The sequence below is a fragment of the Aquarana catesbeiana genome, linkage group LG02 (genome assembly GCF_042186555.1).
Source record: "Aquarana catesbeiana isolate 2022-GZ linkage group LG02, ASM4218655v1, whole genome shotgun sequence".
NCBI classification, from domain to species: Eukaryota; Metazoa; Chordata; class Amphibia; order Anura; family Ranidae; genus Aquarana; species Aquarana catesbeiana.
Window position 1 is genome coordinate 607,616,777 of NC_133325.1, and position 19,458 is coordinate 607,636,234.

General features: G+C 41.9%; 1 protein-coding gene across 1 annotated transcript in view; it reads right to left on the reverse strand.

Annotated features, from left to right (window-relative positions):
• Positions 1–19,458, reverse strand: part of SHROOM2 (shroom family member 2) — a 347,883-nt gene that overhangs the window by 21,276 nt on the left and 307,149 nt on the right. The window contains exons 7-8 of the mRNA XM_073616356.1: positions 15,025–15,567; positions 4,986–5,157 (exon numbers count right to left, since the gene is read on the reverse strand). Of these exons, the coding sequence (XP_073472457.1) occupies positions 4,986–5,157; positions 15,025–15,567 (715 nt within the window). The remainder of the gene's footprint in view (positions 1–4,985; positions 5,158–15,024; positions 15,568–19,458) is intronic.

The following is a 19,458-nucleotide window of genomic DNA, read 5'->3' on the forward strand; positions in this document are numbered from 1 at the left end:
ACCTAATATAAAAGTCTGGAAAGGAATTTTAAGAAAAATGAAAACATCTTGAAAAGTTCTCCTTTTCGTATGCCACAAATTAGGCTAAATATTTTAACTGGTATCAAATATCTCAGCTTCCTCAACAGCACTTGCAACATCAACAGCATGTAACTTAGATATTCTTTACGTATGTCCAGGCAAAATCCACTCTTTCTTTTTAATAGTACATTTCTCCAGGTTACTTTTATAAAACTGCTAGTACTTTGTTCCTCTTACATCCCTAAATTCTTATCACGGTGCCATTTTTTCAGTACCTCACTTCGAGAGCTTCTCAATTCCCACCATCCTTGTCATGCTATTACTGCCACAAGTCCACTTGGTTGGTGTAGCCATACCAGCGTTTCAGGTCTCCCACAAGCCTCAAATACAAACTAGCTCCTCCTAGGTATAGGTGTGCCATCAGTATCCCTGCCCAGCACCCATACATGAAGACCAGGAAGCTTAGGCTGAGTGCTTGGGCACGAGCACATTAAACCTCCCACCCACAAAAGGTAAATATCTTCTACATTTTTCATATATAAATTGGGACAGCAGATCCAATATGAAAAATAAAAGGTGAAACTGTTGGATTGTATTGGGGTATTTAATGAGCCATCACAGCAAAGGAAGTTGGCTTTCAAGGTCCCTTTGTCTGAACTCCCCAACGAAGCTGTATGCTGTGAGAACTTTCAGGTCTGTAAACAATGACCTTTATTAGCAGACTTAAAAAGCTGAAATAGCTGAATACTTGAAAAAGCGCTCCATCTGCTGGTTGGTTTTAAGGTAGATTTACATATGCATTTGCAAATGTAAGTCTAATCATATGTTCATTTTTAAATGTATATATAACTTTGGCTCCCCATATCTCTGAATCTACAGATAACTTTAACATGTGATTTTCAAAGAAAGTTACCTTCACGTTTATCTACATGCCCAAATTCATACCCAGACCCTGTTAGTATGCCTGTTTCTGCAACACTTCATTGGGAGGTTTAAATTGTCCAGGTGATTTGCTTACTAGGGGTCAAACTGGTGGACGTCCAGCTGTTGCAAAACTACAAGTTCCATCATGCCTCTGCCTGTGGGATAGATATAACTATCAGCCTTGCAATGCCTCAAGGGACTTGTAGTTTCGTAAACAGCTGGAGAGCCGCCAATTTGAGAACCCTGCCGAGAGTTTAACAACTTCAATACATTGCACTTATACACCTTCCTGCCCAGACCAATTTTCAGCTTTCAGTGCTGTAGCACTTTGAATGACAATTGCGCGGTCATACAACACTGTACCCAAACTAAATTTTTATCATTTTGTTCCCACAAATAGAGCTTTCTTTTGGTGGTATTTGATCACCTCTGGGATTTTTATTTTCTGCTAAACAAATAAAAAAAAGATTGAAAATTTTGAAAAAAAAAATGTTTTCTTTTGTTTTCTGTTACAAAACTTTGTAAATAAGTAAGTTTTCTCCTTCACTGAAGGGCACTAATGGGGCTGCACTGAGAGGCACTGATGGGCACCAATGAGGTGGCACTGATGATGGGCACTAATATTCGGCACTGATGGGCACTGATAGGTGGCACGGATGGGTACACATAGGTGGCACGGATGTACACTAATTGATGGTACGGATGGATGCCAATCAGTGCCAAACAATAATGCCTGCCAATCAGTGATGCCCATTGTAGGCACTGATTGGCATCCATTGTGGGCACTGATTGGCATCCCTGGTGGTCTAGGGTGGCATACCTGGTGATGACATCCCTGGTGGTCCTAATTGCGTCCCTGGTGGTCCAGTGTGGGCAACCTCTGGGGACTGCGCCAATAATCAACTAGCACAGACTCCCCCCTGTCAGAGGAGCAGCAGATCGGCTCTCCTCTACTCGCGTCTGACAGACGCGAGTGAGGAAAAGTCGATCGACGGCTCTTCCTGTTTACACTGTGATCAGCCGTGATTGGACACGGCTGATCATGTGGTAAAGAGTCTCCGTCAGACTCTTTACCTAGATCGGTGTTGCGGTGTGTCAGACTGACACACCGCAACAACGATCGTCGCGATGCACGTCCCCCGGGGCTTGATATCCTGCTGGACATCATATGACGTCCAGTCAGGATACTGAAACCACTTTGCCGCCGTTATTTTGCTATATGGCGGGCGGCAAGTGGTTAAAGACTAGCTAACACACCAGGATAAGGATACTTTTTTAGAAAGTGACAGTTAAATATAGGCAGAAGGTTTTGATCTTAATGCATTAAGATAAAAAACGTTCACTGTGCAGCAACCCCCCTAATACTTACTTGAGCCCCATCTCAATTCAGTGATGTTGCACGAGGTGCGGGACTTTCCCTTCTGTTTGGCTGAGACACAGCAGTGGGCGCCATTGGCTTTTGCTGCTGTCAGTCAAAGTCAGTGAGCCAATGAGGGGAGAGAGGGTGCGGGGCCAAGCTGCAGCTCTGTGTCTGAATGGACACACAGAGTCGCAGCTCGGGTGCCCCTATAGCAAGCTATTTGCTGCAGGGGCACTCGGAAGAAGGGAGGGGCCAGGAGTGCCAGGGAGGGACCCGTGAAGAGGAGGATCTGGACTCCTCTGTGCAAAACCAGTGCCTCATGGCTCATTCACACGTGTGGCAGTTCTTTCAGCCCTTGATCCACCACAGATCACTTTTCAGATACGCTTGACAGGTGGTGAGGAGGTGATGTGTCATCTTCTTACAGCCTGCTTTAACCTTTAAAATCCGACCAATTGCACCACAAGTGCATGCATTGTACGCAGTTGTTGCACAGCCACATTCTTTCAAATGGGTTGCGCTCAGTGGTGGTACTGTCTGATGAATGTTGTTTCATTTTTGCTGGGGCAGGTGCATAGCTGCTTTTATGTGGGCAGTCAGGGGCTGGTAAAACAGAAGCTCAACCACCTGCTTTTATCGCACCCTGGCCACCTGTGTGAATGAGCCCTTAGAGTTGTTAAAAGTTTTGTGAACTGAACTTCTTTTGTTTTAGGTACATCCGGAATGTATTTGGCAGATTTCAACTGAATGTCCGTGGTCAGTTGTCTAGCTATGCTGGGAACTCAGTGTGCTCTCCTCTAATGATCAGGCTTGTCCTGAAACACCCCTCCTGCATAGCCATTTACTGGGAAGCTCAGTGTGCTGCTGTTTCTTCTCCTCCCAGCTCTTTTGTAGCTCAGAACAGAGGGAATGTGATCACTTCTAAAAAGGGGAAAAAAAAAGGTATTTATGTTTTTATTATATCTATACAAAACTGCTTTGCCTTTCATGTCTATTTTAAACTGAATGGGTTGTTTTACAAGGTGATAGTTTACAACCACTTTAATGAAATATCACTCGTGACATTTTAATAAAGTTCATTTAAAAGTAAAAAAAAGAAAAAAAAAAGTGAACAGTGTGATGCACCTGGATTGGCACTGCACTGATCACACCGCACACCAGCAGCTGCATTGTAATGCAAGGGTTGGTGTGCATGGACCAAAAATGTTCTGATCAGCAGGCGATGAGTGAACTAATCCCCTGCTGAAATGGAGCTAAACAGAATAGAGGTCACTTTTGTGATAACCGTGTCCATACAGTATTTTTCCTCCAGTTCACGATTGACACACGTTAAGTCTGTGGACAGGAGGATGTAAACAGACATCCATCCAATTAGATCCTTTGTCCAAAAAAACTGAAAAAGATGCAAACCTTTTCAGGTTTTTTTTTTTTTGGACCTAGATGGACTTGCGGTAAGTAGATGTAAATGGACACATGTTGACTTACTTACACCCGCTTGATCACAGACTTAGGCTGGCCATACATTATACAATTTTCTTGTATAATTTCCCTTTAGATTTACCAAAACTATATAGTATGAGGTCAAACCTAAACACTTTCAATTGGTATGAAATCAGGCAGGACCTTGCACTACATAGTTGAAGGTAAATCTAAAGGAAATTGAAGAAAACTATATTGTATGGTCATCTTATCACTGAGCATCCAATCAGATCAGCCTAAAAAACTGGCAGATCTGATCAGACTACACATGTGAAAGGACCCCAACTATAGTCAATGACTGCTTTTACTTGCTTTGATTTCAATGAAGGGGAAGGTAGTGTGCAGCCAAGTACCAAAAACCCTAAATAAGTTGTGTCTAATCCCACACCTACCGTAATTCACAATGGCCAACAGTCACTGTTGTGCAAAATGGCAGCAGATTTCTTTTCCCGATTCATATTTCCTTCAAGAAGCCAAATTGAGATAATTGACTTAGAGGTTAAAATGTTTTTAACCCCTCCTTTTGATTAAAGGAGAAGTACAGCCAAAGCTTGTTTGACTGCATTTCTCCTGTGGATCACAGGAGTGTAGTTCGTTCTGCACACCTGTGAACCATTTTCAGCAGACAACGGGCTGAAGCCTGCTGTTGGCTGATGTCACAGAGCCAGTCCAGGCTGGGGCAAGATCACGATAATAGAGTCGTGATCCGCCCACATGCCTGGACCGACATCCAGCTCAGCCTCTCAGCAAGCCGATTCCTCCAAAGCCCAGCGCTCCAGTGAATGTGGGAAGGGGGGGCAGCGCAGAGAGTCGGTGACTAACAGTCACCGGCCCTCTGCTCGCTGAGCTCTGAGAACCGAGTTATCAGCGTTGTTTGATCGCTTGGTTTTCAGTCTTAGAGCCGGTGGGGGACCCATGCTGCATCCACCTAGGTAAGTATGATTGAAAAAGAAAAAGCCAAACTTCTCTTTTTCTCTTTTAATGTATGAGGACCCAAAAACTGTAATCTATTTTTCAAAGAAAACGTTATGGATTTTTTGGACACTGCATTAGGGTTTGATATGGAGCCAGTTTTTTCATGTACATACATCAACAGTGTTATTCCGTTGTGAACTGGGACTGATCTTGTCCCCATAATGACATGATCTGCTTATCTGACAACTCTCTGAAAAGTTCAAAGATGGAAAATATGTTTGATTACCTTTTTTTCATATAAGTTGTGGCCCAACTCTTCCTCAGAACTCTCCTCAATGGGCTGCTGCTCTCGCATATCTTTCATTTTAATGAGAAGCTCGGCTTTTGGTGCGGAAGTGCTGTAGTATGAAGAGCTGGTCGTCAAAGAGATTGCTGCAGCCGAATTCTGGTCCTCTTTTCTGTAGAATAACATAATACACGATTATAAAATGGATAATAGATTGGTACCATTTCTGATGATTAGAAATGATCATCTGTAACTGAGAAAAAACAATTGGCTATTAGCTATTAAAAGTCACTAAAAGTTGGAATCAAAAACCTACCTGACTTATTTCTGTGACAAACATATGCTGAGATTCACAGAAGATTGAGGGATGCTTTTGATACCATTGTATATCTGCTGTTTTGATGCACCTGAAATGCATTTAGTTGATGTAAACTGAAAGTCCAGTTGGAATTTAAGGCTCAGGTCACACTGTCACGGCTTAGGATCTGACTTGTGAGACCCCAAGTCATGTGACATGTGAAATCCCATGTTATTCAATGAGAACTGTCTTTTTAGCACTACTGAAGTTGATCCGACTTTAGAAAAGGTTCCTGAACTACTTCAAGGCAACATCTATCTGACTTATGCCCACAGACTTTAATGGAAGTCGCCTCCAAGTCGGATCCTCATCGAAATCGATGTGATTTCTATCTGACATTACAGGAAGATTACCCAGGCATTCCCTGAAAGTCACTTCTAAAGTCCCATCAAAGTAGTAATCAAGTCGCCAGGAAGTCACCTGGCAAAACCACACTTTAGGTCGCAGTAGTGTGAACCGAGCCTAAAGTACATGCTGGCATGCATTGGTAAATGGGGATAGTCCTAGTTACCATAGACTACCACAGTATCAAATGTAGCAATTTTATAAGCAGTTTTCTATCAGTATTAGGTAAACTAAAAAGTCGCAATACATCTATGTTATTGCTTACAACAGTCATACATACAGTAAATATAATTGGTGGTTATTGTTATACTTATGAAGGGTACAGTATCAGTTTCTCAGGTAGGGACCCGCCTAGACAAACCAGATTTTCAACTCAATTATTAAAATGACTGCCAATTAAGTTTATATAAACTGATATAAATCCCACAATGTGGCTGATTAAACTGACATACTATACAAGTCTCACCAACAAAGGGCTTGGTGTCATTCTGATAGTTTGCTATCGTCTTTACTTACAATTCTGGCACAGTACAACAATTAAACCATACGTTCAAATGTTCTGTGCGTTGCGGTGTGCGGCTATTTGAAATAACATAATCCCATAAACATGAAATGATAGCTGAATATTAGCTAACGATCCAACAGATAAATTATTTTTCTAACCCAATACAACCGCATAGTGCCTTCTTAGTGTAGTTAAAGTAGTTGTAAAGTTAGAAGGTTTTTTTATCTCAATGCATTCTATGCACCAAGATAAAAAGCCTTCTGTGTGTAGCAGCCCCCCTAATACTTGAACCCCATCTCTGTCCAGCGATGTCCATGAGTGTGTTGGCTGTGCTGGACTCTCCCCCTGATTGGCTGAGACACAGCAGCGGCAGCATTGGCTCCCACTGCTGTTAATCAAAGTCAGTTAGCCAATCAGGAGAGAGAAGGGGCAGGGTGACCCACAACTCCATGTCTGAATTGACACAGGGAGCTGCAGCTCAGCTTGGGTGCCCCCATAGCAAGCTGCTCCGAAGAAGGACCTGAACAGAGGAGGATTGGGGCTGCTCTGAGCTAAAAAAACAAAAAAAAACAAGACTTTACAATCGCTTTAAACTGTGTGCTAATTGCAGTACAAAGTTTGTTTCTGAAAATGTAGCAACATGGATAGAAATACTGTATATGCAGATTAGAAATTATTTAAAAAATTACTCTGTGGCAGGTAAAATTCAGGCGTTAGGGTATACATTACATAGAAGGAAAATTAAGGAAATGTTCTTTTATTATAAAATAAAAGCAAAGGGATGTGGTTTTTTTTCTGTAAGAAAATTATTTTTAGCCAGGTCAATATTACATTTTATTAACAATATGCAGTTTTCTATTCGGCCTGCAGATGGTGTTTTAATATCCTTATTCACATATGCAGCTATTTCAGCTGTGCTAAAAAAACTCTGCTTGTTCAAACTACAACATTCATTATTAATGCATCTTTTTAACACAATGTCTATGTTATGATGCGTTAGCATTTATTAACTGCACCCTAATGCACATCAAAAGTGTACTGCGTCGCGCCTGTGCTATAAAGTCCACCACAAAGCACTCTCAATGATCTGTTTTTTGGGCCATCTACTTTAATAGAGCATGAATCATCCCAGAGTGTCTGCTAGGGATGCACCAATACCGTTACTAGTATCGGTATTGATACCAAGCATTTGCACGAGTATCGGTACTCATGCAAATGTTCTGATGCCTAATCAGATACCTGTTGTATCGGACCAGGCATCCTCAAGTTCAGAAGGGGGTTGGGCAGCCTCACAGTTGAACATGCGGAGGTGGGGGCAGTTAAAAGCACCGATCTCCCTGTATAGCTTTTCTGACAGCCGCTTCTCCTCCTCTCCCTCCCACAGCTGGCAGGTGCTTTATTGAAAGTTATACAGGGAGATCAGTGCTTTTAACTGCCGATCACCGATCACCCCCCGACTGTCCCCCGTGCCGTCTTCCGGGTCCTCCTCCCTCTCTCTGTATTTCTCCTCCCTCTCAGCGGTGTCCTCCTCCCTCTCTCCATGTCTTCCTTCCTCTCTCCGGTGTTCTCCTTCGCCTCCCTCTCAGCTGTGTTCTCCTCCCTCTCTCCGCTGTTCTCCTCCCTTTCAGCTGTGTCCTCCTCCCTCTCTCCTGGTCTGCGGCTCCCCGGGTCCTTCTCCCTCTCTCTCCGGTGTTCTCCTCCCTCTCAGCGATGTCCTCCTCCCTCTCTCCAGGTCCTCGGCTCCCAGTGTCCTCCTCCAGTCCCCCCTGTCCCAGATCTGTCAGGATGGAGAGCGGAGGAAGGAGCCAGTAAACTGGGATTTTGCTTGTTGGGCGTTTTGGAACTTTTGAGATGAGTGTTTTACGAGCTGAAAACACTCAGGTGTGAATGCAGCCTAAAGGTTTACAAACAACAAACATGTTACACTTACCTGCTCATTGCAATAATTTTGCACAAAGCAGCCCTGATCCTCTATCTTGGACAGCCCCCAAGCTATCCCCAAGCTGCCCCCGCTCCCCCCTGCTTAGTGTCCACCATAGCAAGCCGCTTGTTATGGGGGCACTTGTGCAGGCTCACTTCTGAGCCGGTTGCGTGTGTCCATAGACACACAATGGCTCCCATTGCTGTCTCTGAGCCTATGATTAGGGAGAGAAATGAGAGAGCTGTTGCTCTTGTGCACATCACTGGATTGAGTTTGAGCTCAGGTAAGTATAAGGGGGGACTGGGGAGGAGAGGGGGGAGCTGCACACAGAATGTTTTTTTACCTTAATGCAGAGAATGTATTAAGGTGAAAAACCTTCAGCCTTTAGAACCGCTTTCAGTTTCCTGCTGAGGTAAATGACAAGACATTTGCCCTCCCTTCCAAACCTAATACAATGCAGCTCTCAACCCAACATCTGATGCATTTGTCTGGACCACAAAGTTCCTCGATAAGTCAGGAGGGTTTAACACTGGGGTACCACAAAACCTGTTTTAATTGCTCGAAAGCTTTTGCCTACAGGCTGGTTGTACTTAAGGTGATCAATAGACTGACCATAGAAGGATCTAAATTTGTCCAGTTCCTGCTGAACCGGATGAATTTCGATCTGTCTATGGCCGGCTTAAGAATGCTTGAACCTGCTTCTTGTTGGTGGGCTGTGGTTAGTTTTGAATAGCGTCTACCTTTGTTTACCTGGGGCTATATTTTATCTCTCCCATGGGTATCAACTAGATACTTTGCCTCCTCTAGCCTCAGTGGCGTCACTAGGTTTGGTGTCACCCGGTGTGTTCAACATGGTGTCACCCCCCCTCCACCAACTATAGTCGCCCCTCAGTACAGACCCCCCTCCACTAAGTATAGACTCCCCTCCACCAGCACAGACCCCCCTCCACCAATTATAGTCATCCCTCAGTACAGACCCCCCTCCACTAAGTATAGACCCCCCCCCATCAGTACAGACCCTGCCAGAACAAAACCACCCCCTCCATCAGTACAGACCCCCTTAGGACAAACCACCCCCCTCCATCAGTACAGACCCCCCCAGGACAAACCACCCCCCTCCATCAGTACAGACCCCCCTCAGGACAAACCACCCCACTCCATCAGTACAGAACCCCCTCAGGACAAAGCACCCCTCCATATAAAATAGCTGTGTCCAGCAGCAAAAAACAACCTCGTCATCAAGCCCTAGCCCCACGTTAACATACCAGAACAGGGCGCCAGACATGAACACTCCTCCCTCTTATCACAGCAGCTCTGAGTGGCTCAGGTGTAACTGGGTGACAACACCACGCCAACACCCCCACCTGTCACAACACCTCACCTCAGGCAGTGGAGGACACCCCCCACCCAAATTGCAAGCTGACACCACCCCCGCCCATTACTGCGCCAGCTCATGTGCACAGAACACCCAGGCGGCAGCTGGAGAGGAGAGGACAGTGTGCAGCTGCGCTGCCCGGGCAAGGAATAGGTAGTGACCAGCTCAGGTAGCAGGGCAGTGGTGAGAGACAGAGAGGAGGCGGAAAACACAGCAGTGCTGGAGGTGTGTTCCGGCTGAAAAAAAAATCTGCCAGTGCTTTCGTCACCCTCGGGATGGTGTCACCCCTGTAGCGGACCGCACCCCCTGCTCCCCCCTAGCGACGCCACTATCTAGCCTTATGGTGCATTTTTTGGATTGCCTGTAACCCCCGCTTTCTGGATAGAGTTCAACATTGCCTGAACCTTTGGTAAATGTTCACTATGGACAATCACGTCATCTACATAAGCAGAGCAGCTTTAGCTTTTGACAAGGTTTCTGCTATCCCAGCCTCGGGAATTTCCAAATTAGAATTAGAGGGAAGCAGGGTCGTCTCAGGATTCCTTATCCTTCCACGGTTTTAGCAAATTCACATGATATATCTTCTTCGGTTTCTGTCTTCCTGGTTAGCAAATCTTGTAATTTACTTCAGCCACTTTTTCAATCACTTCATAGAGGCCATGCCATTTGGACCTGGGCCCGATGATTGTAAATCTGCTGAGCCATCTGGGCTTGGGCCAAATGTTCCTTCACAATAGGCATCACTTGAACAATTCTGTCTTGCATTTGCAGCACATGCTCAATCACACTTCTATGAGGGGAACGCACACTTTCCTACCTTTCTCTAGCAATGTCCAATAGCCAGCGTGGGTACCTCCTATACAATAAATTAGAGGAAGAAAACCCTGTGGATTATTGGGGAACCTATTTTATAGCAAACATCTAGTAAGGTATAATATAATCCAATTATTTCTGTCTTTATCCACCATCTTCCCCAAAACCTGTTTTAATGTTTGTTTAACCACTTGCTGACTGCTTGCCTTCAGAATGGCACTCCTGCGCAAATCGCCGTAGCTGTACAGCGGGTACTTTAAGCAGTATAGGGGGCGCACGCGCCAGTCGCGTCCTTGAGGGGCCGATGCTCGTGCCCGGCGGCCGCGATGTCAGTCGGGCACCCGTGATCGCTCCTGACAGAGCGAGGACAGGGATTTGTGTGTATAAACACACAAATCCCCGTCCTGTCAGGGGAGAGGAGACAGATCGTGTGTCGCACATCGCCGCCATTACTAGTAAAAAATTAAATAAATAAGTAAAATGCCATAAATCTATCCCCTATTTTGTAGACGCTATAACTTTTGGCAAACCAATCAATATACGCTTATTGCAATTTTTTTTACCCAAAATATGTAGAAGAATATATATTGGCCTAAATTGATGAAGAAATTTGTTTTGTTTTTTTTTTTTTAATTTGGGATATTTATTATAGCAAAAAGTAAAAAATAATGTGTTTTTTTCAAAATTTTTCGCTATTCTTTTGTTTATAGCGCAAATAATAAAAATCGCAGAGGTGATCAAATACCACCAAAAGAAAGCTTTATTTGTGGGAAAAAAAGAACATAAATTTTGTTTAGGTACAACGTTGCACGACCGCAAAATTGTCAGTTAAATCGACGCAGTCCCGTATTGCAAAAAAATGGCTTGCTCAGGAAGGGGGTAAATCCTTCCGGGGCTGAAGTAGTTAACTTTTCAACTAGCCCATCTCTCTGAGGGAGTAACACTGAACTACAGGGACATCTCAAAAAATGTGAATATCGTCAAAAAGTTATAATATTTCCATAATTCAATTCAAAATGTGAAACTCATATATTTTTTATAGATGCGTTACGCATAGAGTGATATATTTCAAGCATTTCTTTCTTTTAATTTTGATGAATATGGCTTACAGCTAGGAAACCCCAAATTAAGAATCTCAGAAAATTAGAATATTACATAAGACCAACACAAAAATGGATTTTTAACCACTTAAAAGCTGCGGTCTGCCCTCTGCTGCAAAAATAAAAAGCCAGCAGCTACACATACTGCAGCTGATGGCTTTTAATAATAGGACACTTACCTGTCCTGGAGTCCAGCAATCTCGGCACCACAGCTGATATTTTCATCAGCTGTCGGGTGCTGCCGCTATTGCGGGTAAATGAACCCAGCAGTGTAGCCTTACGGTTTCACGCCGGGAAGCCTACTGTGCATGCGCGAGGCTCTGCTCCTCTCTCCTACTGGCCTGGCTACAGGGGGAGGAGGAGGTGACATCAATATCCGCGGCCGTGGCTTCCGGAAGTGGGAATAGGGTATCTTGTTACCTTTTGGGGGGAGGGGGGACAGATGTGGCACTGGAGGGAGGGGGGATGGACAAATGAGCGGAAGTTCCACTTTTGGGTGGAACTCTGCTTTAAGATCCGGGCCAATTTTTCCGACTTGGTGTTTACAAGTTAAAATTATTTTTTTTTGCTAGAAAATTACTTAGAACCCCCCAAACATTATATACACACTAGAGAATAAAATGGCAGTCGTTGCAATAATTTATGTCACACCTTATTTGTGCAGCGATCTTACAAGCGCAATTTTTGGGGAAAAAATACACTTTTTTAATTAAAAAAATAAGACAACAGTAAAGTTAGCCCAATTTTCTTTATATTGTGAAAGATAATGTTACGATGAGTAAATTGATACCCAACATAGCATGCTTCAAAATTGCGCCCCCTCTTTGACCCTTAAAAATCTCCATAGGCAACGTTTAAAACTGTCTACAGGTTACCAGTTTTGAGTTACAGAGGAGGTCTAGTGCTAGAATTATTGCTTTCGCTCTAATGATCACGACGATACCACACATGTGTGGTTTGTACACCGTTTTCATATGCGGGTGCATTTACGTATGCGTTCGCTTCTGCGCAGGAGCTCGGCGGGACGGGGCACTTTATTTTGTTGTTTTAGTTTATATTTTGATACTGTCCTTTAAAAAAAAAAAAAAAATTGGGTCACTTTTGTTCCTATTACGTGTGACGTCGCTTCCGCCATCCAATGATGTGGAGCTGAGCGGGGGCCATCTTTCCCTCGTTTGGCATCCAGCCTGGGAGGGGAGAGGACCTGATCGTCTGTGCCACTACCGACGGCTCCGGTAAGCGGCAGAGACCATTGGAGAGCGGCGAGAGGGGGCCCTCTTCCCCCCCCTGATTAAAGTGATCTTGCGGCGAATCTGCAGCTGAGACCACTTTTATCTGAAAGTGGACCGCACGCTGTTGAAGATGATACTGGGGTTACGGCAGCTAGCTGCTGCCATAACAACAGTATCCCACTTCATACAACTGAGGCGGGAGGTCCTTAAGTAGTTAATACAGAAATGTTGGCTTACTGAAAAGTATGTCTATGTACGGTATAGTATGCACTATACCAATACTTGGTCGGAGCTCCTTTTGCATGAATTACTGCATCAATGCAGTGTGGCATGGAGGTAGATCAGCTTGTGGCACTGCTGAGGTGTTATGGAAACCCAGGTTGCTTTGATAGCGGCCTTCAGCTTGTCTGCATTGTTTGTCTGGTGTGTCTCATCTTTTGCTTGAAATACCCTACAGATTCTCTATGGGGTTTTAGGTCAGGCGAGTTTGTTGGTCAATCAAGCACAGTGATACTATGATCATTAAACCAGGTATTGGTACTTTTGGCAGTGTGGGCAGGTGCCAAGTTCTGCTGGAAAATGAAATCAACATCTCCACAAAGTTGGTCAGCAGAGGGAATGAAATGCTACATTTTACATAGTCCGCGATTCCGCCGGGCTGCAACTCTGTGTCTGAATGGACACAGGGAGCTGTGACTCAGCTCGGGTGCCCCCATAGCAAGCTGCTTGCTGTGGGGGCACACAGCAAGAGGGGGGGCCAGGAGCACAGAAGAGGGACCCGAGCAGAGGAGGATCTGGGCTGCTCTGTGCAAAACCATTACACAGGGGAGGTAAGTATAACATGTTTGTTATTTTTAACTAAAAAAACCCCAAAAAAACCCCGAAACGATACAATCACTTTAACTCATTTTGGAGGGGTGTCCACATACTCTTGCCCATTTAGTGTATCTTGGAAGATTGTATATAAAGTGTAACAATCTGGGTTATTGCTGTAAGTGCACATAAAATTATACATATGTAATTGTAACCTTATTATTAATCCATTAGTGAAAAAAGCCAATTGTTTTTACTACATGTTACAGAAAAAGGTGTAACTGCGCTGACCCTAAATAATATATTTATCTTACCACATATTAAAAACAATCTATCAGTGATTCATCATCATGAATTCAAATAAAGTACATATTTAGCGAACTGCAATATTATGAAGAAAGTAATCCTTAATCAAGAAAAAAAATATAAAAAAAAATATAAGAATACAAAAAAAAATCATGTGTTAAACAAAAAACAGTCCCAATAATCCTCTTCAAAAGATGGTTATCCGAATCCCTCATGCACAAATCCACATCCGTGATTGGAAAACTTTCACCAATTCGCTAAACACCATCACCTTCTAAAAATGGACACTCACCAGAAACTAGGTAAAAAGATGCCTTTGGTTTATGTTGGGATAGCCACTCCACTCATATAGGCATGCCTGAAGATTTCCCAATTGAATGCCAGTAATCACTCCTTGCATCTCCACATTAATCTCAGGATCTCAAAGAAGCAAACAGCCATCGTTGCACAACAGATTATAATTGATTCAATCATTAAAATAAGTATAGGGAATTTTCACTCACAAGTGTGGTGCCTATAGACTGGCACTAAGTCTTTCCAGCAATGCTCTTAGGGCTCGCAAGAGCCGTTCCATCTCCCGGGATCGGTCGTGCGATCCAAGCCCCGAATCGAAGCTTGGATCGTACGACCGATCCCGGGAGATGGAATGGCGCTTGCTAGCCCTAAGAGCATTGCTGGAAATCTTCAGGCATGCCTATATTAGTGGAGTAGTTAACCCAACATAAACCAAAGGCGTCTTTTTACCTTGTTTCTGGTGAGTGGCCATTTTAGAAGGTGATGGTGTTTAACGAATTGGTGAAAGTTTTCCAATCTCAGATGTGGATTTGTGCATGTGGGATTTGGATAACCATCTTTTGAAGAGGATTATTGGGACTGTTTTTTTTTTATTTAACACATGATTTTTTTTTTTATATATTTTTTTTCTTGATTAAGAAGGATTACTTTCTTTATAATATTGCAGTTCACTAAATATGCACTTTACTTGAATTCATGATGATGAATCACTGATAAAGATTGTTTTTGATATGTGGTAAGATAAATATACTATTTAGGGTCAGCGCAGTTGCACCCTTTTCTGTAACATTGCTTACCCCACACTATTGTTGGGGGATCTATAACTGCAGCAGCTCTGCTATTTAAATCAATAGGTAAAGTTACACATTATCATAGATTTACACATTTTTAAATGTTTTTACTACATGACCATTGACATTTAACCAAACAAGCTTTTTCAAATGCATCACACCATGGAAGCTATTTAATGTACATACTTTTCTTCTGGAGGTCTTGGAGAAGGAACCTTTGGATGCAGCCTTCTGCGTTGTTGGGCTTCTTCTAGAAGATTTTCATCCTTTGTGAATATTCCTTCCATGAGGTCCATTGTTGTCATCATTTTGGTGTTAGGATCTAAAATGTCTGCAAGAGACTTGTCTTTACCTACTATTTCTCTTACAAGTTCTTCTGATTTCAAGTCTGCATAAATCAAATCCTTGCTCTTGGAGTTACTACTTAGAAGAGAAGAGACTGCTCCCTCTCTTATGTTTTCAGAGGGTTCCAGGACTGGTTGACCGTCTGTTATTTTGGACTGTTCTTCTGGATCCTGCCCTTGCCTTGTGTAAGCACAAAAACGAGAATAGGATTGTTCAGAGATGCTGAGAGTCTTAAGCTGATCTTTACCAACAGCAGTGTGTAAGGCAGAAGGCTCAATTGCACTCAGCAAGTTATTCCTGCTTTCCTTCTCTGCATGACTTTCAGAATGAACAATCTTGATGGGGACCATCTTCACTGTAGTGTTATCTATCACTCGTTCAATCCTGAATATACACACACAAAAAAAACATGTTATTCTGTTTGCGTATTTTTACAATACTGGAAAAGGTATTTATAAAAAGAACTAACATTTTGCAATTGCCATGCAAACAAACTGGATTTAGAAAGTCCTCCACAATATCAGATAAACTACAGTTAAGATGTCGCAAGATCTAAATGCTATGTTTTGTTTTATAAAATTACATGGAAGGATAGCAAAAATATAAGGCACCATGTTTCCAGCTCAACTTTCCTTCTGAACATACACATAGCAAAAACCACTAGGGTAAAAAAAAAAAAAGTGGGTCAAGCAAAGGACAGCTCTGCCATTATACACAGCACAATGATAATACTGTAAATGTAAAATTGAAGACTAAACTTTTAAAGCTAACCAGTTATTTGGGGGGGGGGGGGGACTACCCCTCCTGTCTGACAGACACCTATGGGTGTCTGAATCTATTAGTGCTCCTGGCCACTGCTGTGAATCTTTCAGATACCTCCAAAAAGATCATGACAATTACAGAACATACTGATATGGACAGTACGGCTAGGAACACTCCTTGACCCATGTGTCTTGACCCAGACATCGACTGTTTAGACACCACACACTGCATTATGGAAGTGTCAGGTGTTCCCCTAAACCCAAAAGAATTTCAAACCAGAGATTGGGACTGTTGTAGTGGGGAGCCTAACAAATGGGTAGTGGCAGACCTAGGCTCCACTACAATATTTTCCAGTGACCACATTTTTTAGCGATGTTAGCGAGTCATCTTCAGCTAATGTACAAGCTTGACAATGGAGGCATTGCTGGACCCGCAACATTTATTGCTTGTGTAAAAAGCCGTCATTTGTCTAGTGCTCCCTCTCAAAAGCATGTTGTTATACTAAATATATAATAAATACATATACAGTGGATATAAAAAGTCTACACCACCCGTTAAAATGTCAGGTTTCTGTGATGTAAAAAAATGAGACAAAGATAAATAATTTCAGAAATGTTTCCACCTTTAATGTGACCTATAAACTTTACAAATTAGTTGAACAAACAACTGAAATCTTTTAGGTGGAGGGAAATAAAAAAAATAAAAAATATGGTTGCATAAGTGTGAACACCCTTAAACTAATACTTTGTTGAAGCACCTTTTGATTTTATTACAGCACTCAGTCTTTTTGGGTAGGAGTCTAAGCATGGAACATCTTGACTTGGCAATATTTGCTCACTCTTCTTTACAAAAATACTCCAAATCTATCAGATTGTGAGGGCATCTCCTGTGCACAGCCCTCTTCAGATCACCCCACAGATTTAGGTCGCTCTGGCCGGGCCATTCCAAAACTTTAATCTTCTGGCGAAGCCATTCCTTTGTGGACTTGGATGTATGCTTTGGGCCATTGTCATGCTGAAAGATGAAGTTCCTCTTCAAGTTCAACTTTCTAGCAGAAACCTGAAGGTTTTGTGCCAATATTGACTGGTATTTGGTATTTTTATTTACTGTTGATAATTCCTTCTACCTTGACTAAGGCCCCTGTTCCAGCTGAAGAAAAACAACCCCAAAGCAGGATGCTCCCACCACCAGATTTGTTTGTTTTTCAATTGAGTTGTACAGTTTATAGATGACATTAAAAAGGTGGAAAAAGTTCTGAAATTATTTATCTTTGTCTAATTTTTTACATCACAGAAACCTGACATTTTAACGGGTGGTGTAGACTATATATATATATATATATATATATATATATATATATATATATATATATATATATATATATATTTATTTTAGAGCTGCACGATTCTGGCCAAAATGAGAATCACGATTTTTTTGCTTAGAATAAAAAGATCATTCTCGCAACGTAAAATCTTTCACATTATACAAAAAAAAAAAAAATGGGCTACCTTTACTGGTTAGATTTTTTTTTTTAAATTAATTAAAGTAATTTTTTACAAAAAAATTGCATTTGAAAGACCGCTGTGCAAATACAGTGTGAAAATATTGCAACAACCACCATTTTATTCTCTAGGGTGTCTACTAAAAAAAATATATATGTTTGGGGGTTCTAAGTAATTTTCTAGCAAAAAAAAAATGATTTTAACCTGAAACCAACAAATGTCAGAAAAAGGTTTAGTGTTTAAGTGGTTAAACTTTTTTCACTTACACAGGAAGTCTATTCCATTGACAAACTGTTACAATGTTTATACTTAAGTTCAACTGATAAAGAATGTTTTGTTTCTTGGCAGACTGCCCCGTTTTTCTCTTCCTTTCTTTTGAGGGCTGTGGCTTCAGAAGAGCAGAGAGAATTCTTTGCATAGAAAGAAATGTGAAACACTTTAGTCAAGATCGCGATAACGATTCTTGACGATTAATTGTGCAGCTCTAATATATATATATATATATATATATATATATATATATATATATATATATATATATACACACACATATATATATATTTATTAATAATAACAATAATAAATATATATATATATATATATATATATATATATATATATATATATATATATATATATATTATATATATATATATATATATATATATATATATATATATTAGAGCTGCATGCACGATTCTGGCTAAAATGAGAATCACAATTTTTTTGCTTAGAAGATAGATCACGATTCTCTCACGATTCTCGCGGCGTAACATCTTACGCATTAAAGCATTGAAGTGTATTTTTTCCGAAAAAATTGCATTTGAAAGACCGCTGGGCAAATACAGTGTGACATAAAATATTGCAGCAATTGACATTTTATTCCTTAGGGTCTCTGCGAAAATATATATAATGTTTGGGGGTTCCAAGTGATTTTCTACCAAAAAATATTGATTTTTAACTTAAACAATTGTAAGAAAAAGATTTAGACTTTAAGTGGTTAAACGTCCTGCATTTACAGTTGCTAAAAACTTGGCAGACTGCCTGGATTTTTTTTTCCACACAGAAGTTTATCCCTTTGATCTAAAAAGGAAGTGTTAGTTATAATGTTTCATGTTAAAAACTTGGCAGACTGCCCAGATGTTTTCTTTTGACAGCTGAGTGAGCAGATAAGTCTCTCCACTTGTTATAGGAAAGAATCTGCAAACTCTGCAATAGAAATCGTCAGGGGGGTTGAATGGAGATCACGATTTTTTAACGATTAATTGTGCAACTCTAATATAAATATATATATATATATATATATATATATATATATAAATCCCAGTCTCAGTCCATAGAGTTCAATATTGAGTTGGCCCACCCTTTGCAGCTTTAACTCTTCTGGGAAGGCTGTCCATAAGGTTTAGGAGTGTGTCTATGGGAATGTTTGACCATTCTCCCAGAACAGAAGTGCATTTGTGAGGTCAGGCACTGATGTGGATGAGAAGGCCAGGCTCGCAGTCTCCGCTCTAATTCATCCCAAAGGTGTTCTATTGGGATGAGGTCAGGAGGTCAGCTCAACTGTGCAGGCCAGTCAAGTTCCTCCACCCCAAACTCGCTCATCCATGTCTTTATGGACCTTGCTTTGTGCACTGGTACGCAGTCATGTTGGTACCGGAAGGGGTCATCCACAAACTGTTCCCAAAAAGGTGGGAGCATGAAATTGTCCAAAATGTCTTGGTATGCTGATGGCTTAGAAATTCCCTTCACTGGAACTAAGAGGCCAAGCCCAACCCCTGAAAAACAACTCCACACCATAATCCCCCCTCCACCAAATGATATTGACCAGTGCACAAAGCAGGGTCCATAAAGACATGGATGAGCGAATTTGGGGTGGAGGAACTTGACTGGCCTGCACAACCCGTTAAAACACCTTTGGGATGGATTAGAGCGGAGACTGTAAGCCAGGCCTTCCCATCCAACATCCGTGCCTGACCTCACAAATGCACTTCTGGAAGAATGGTCAAAC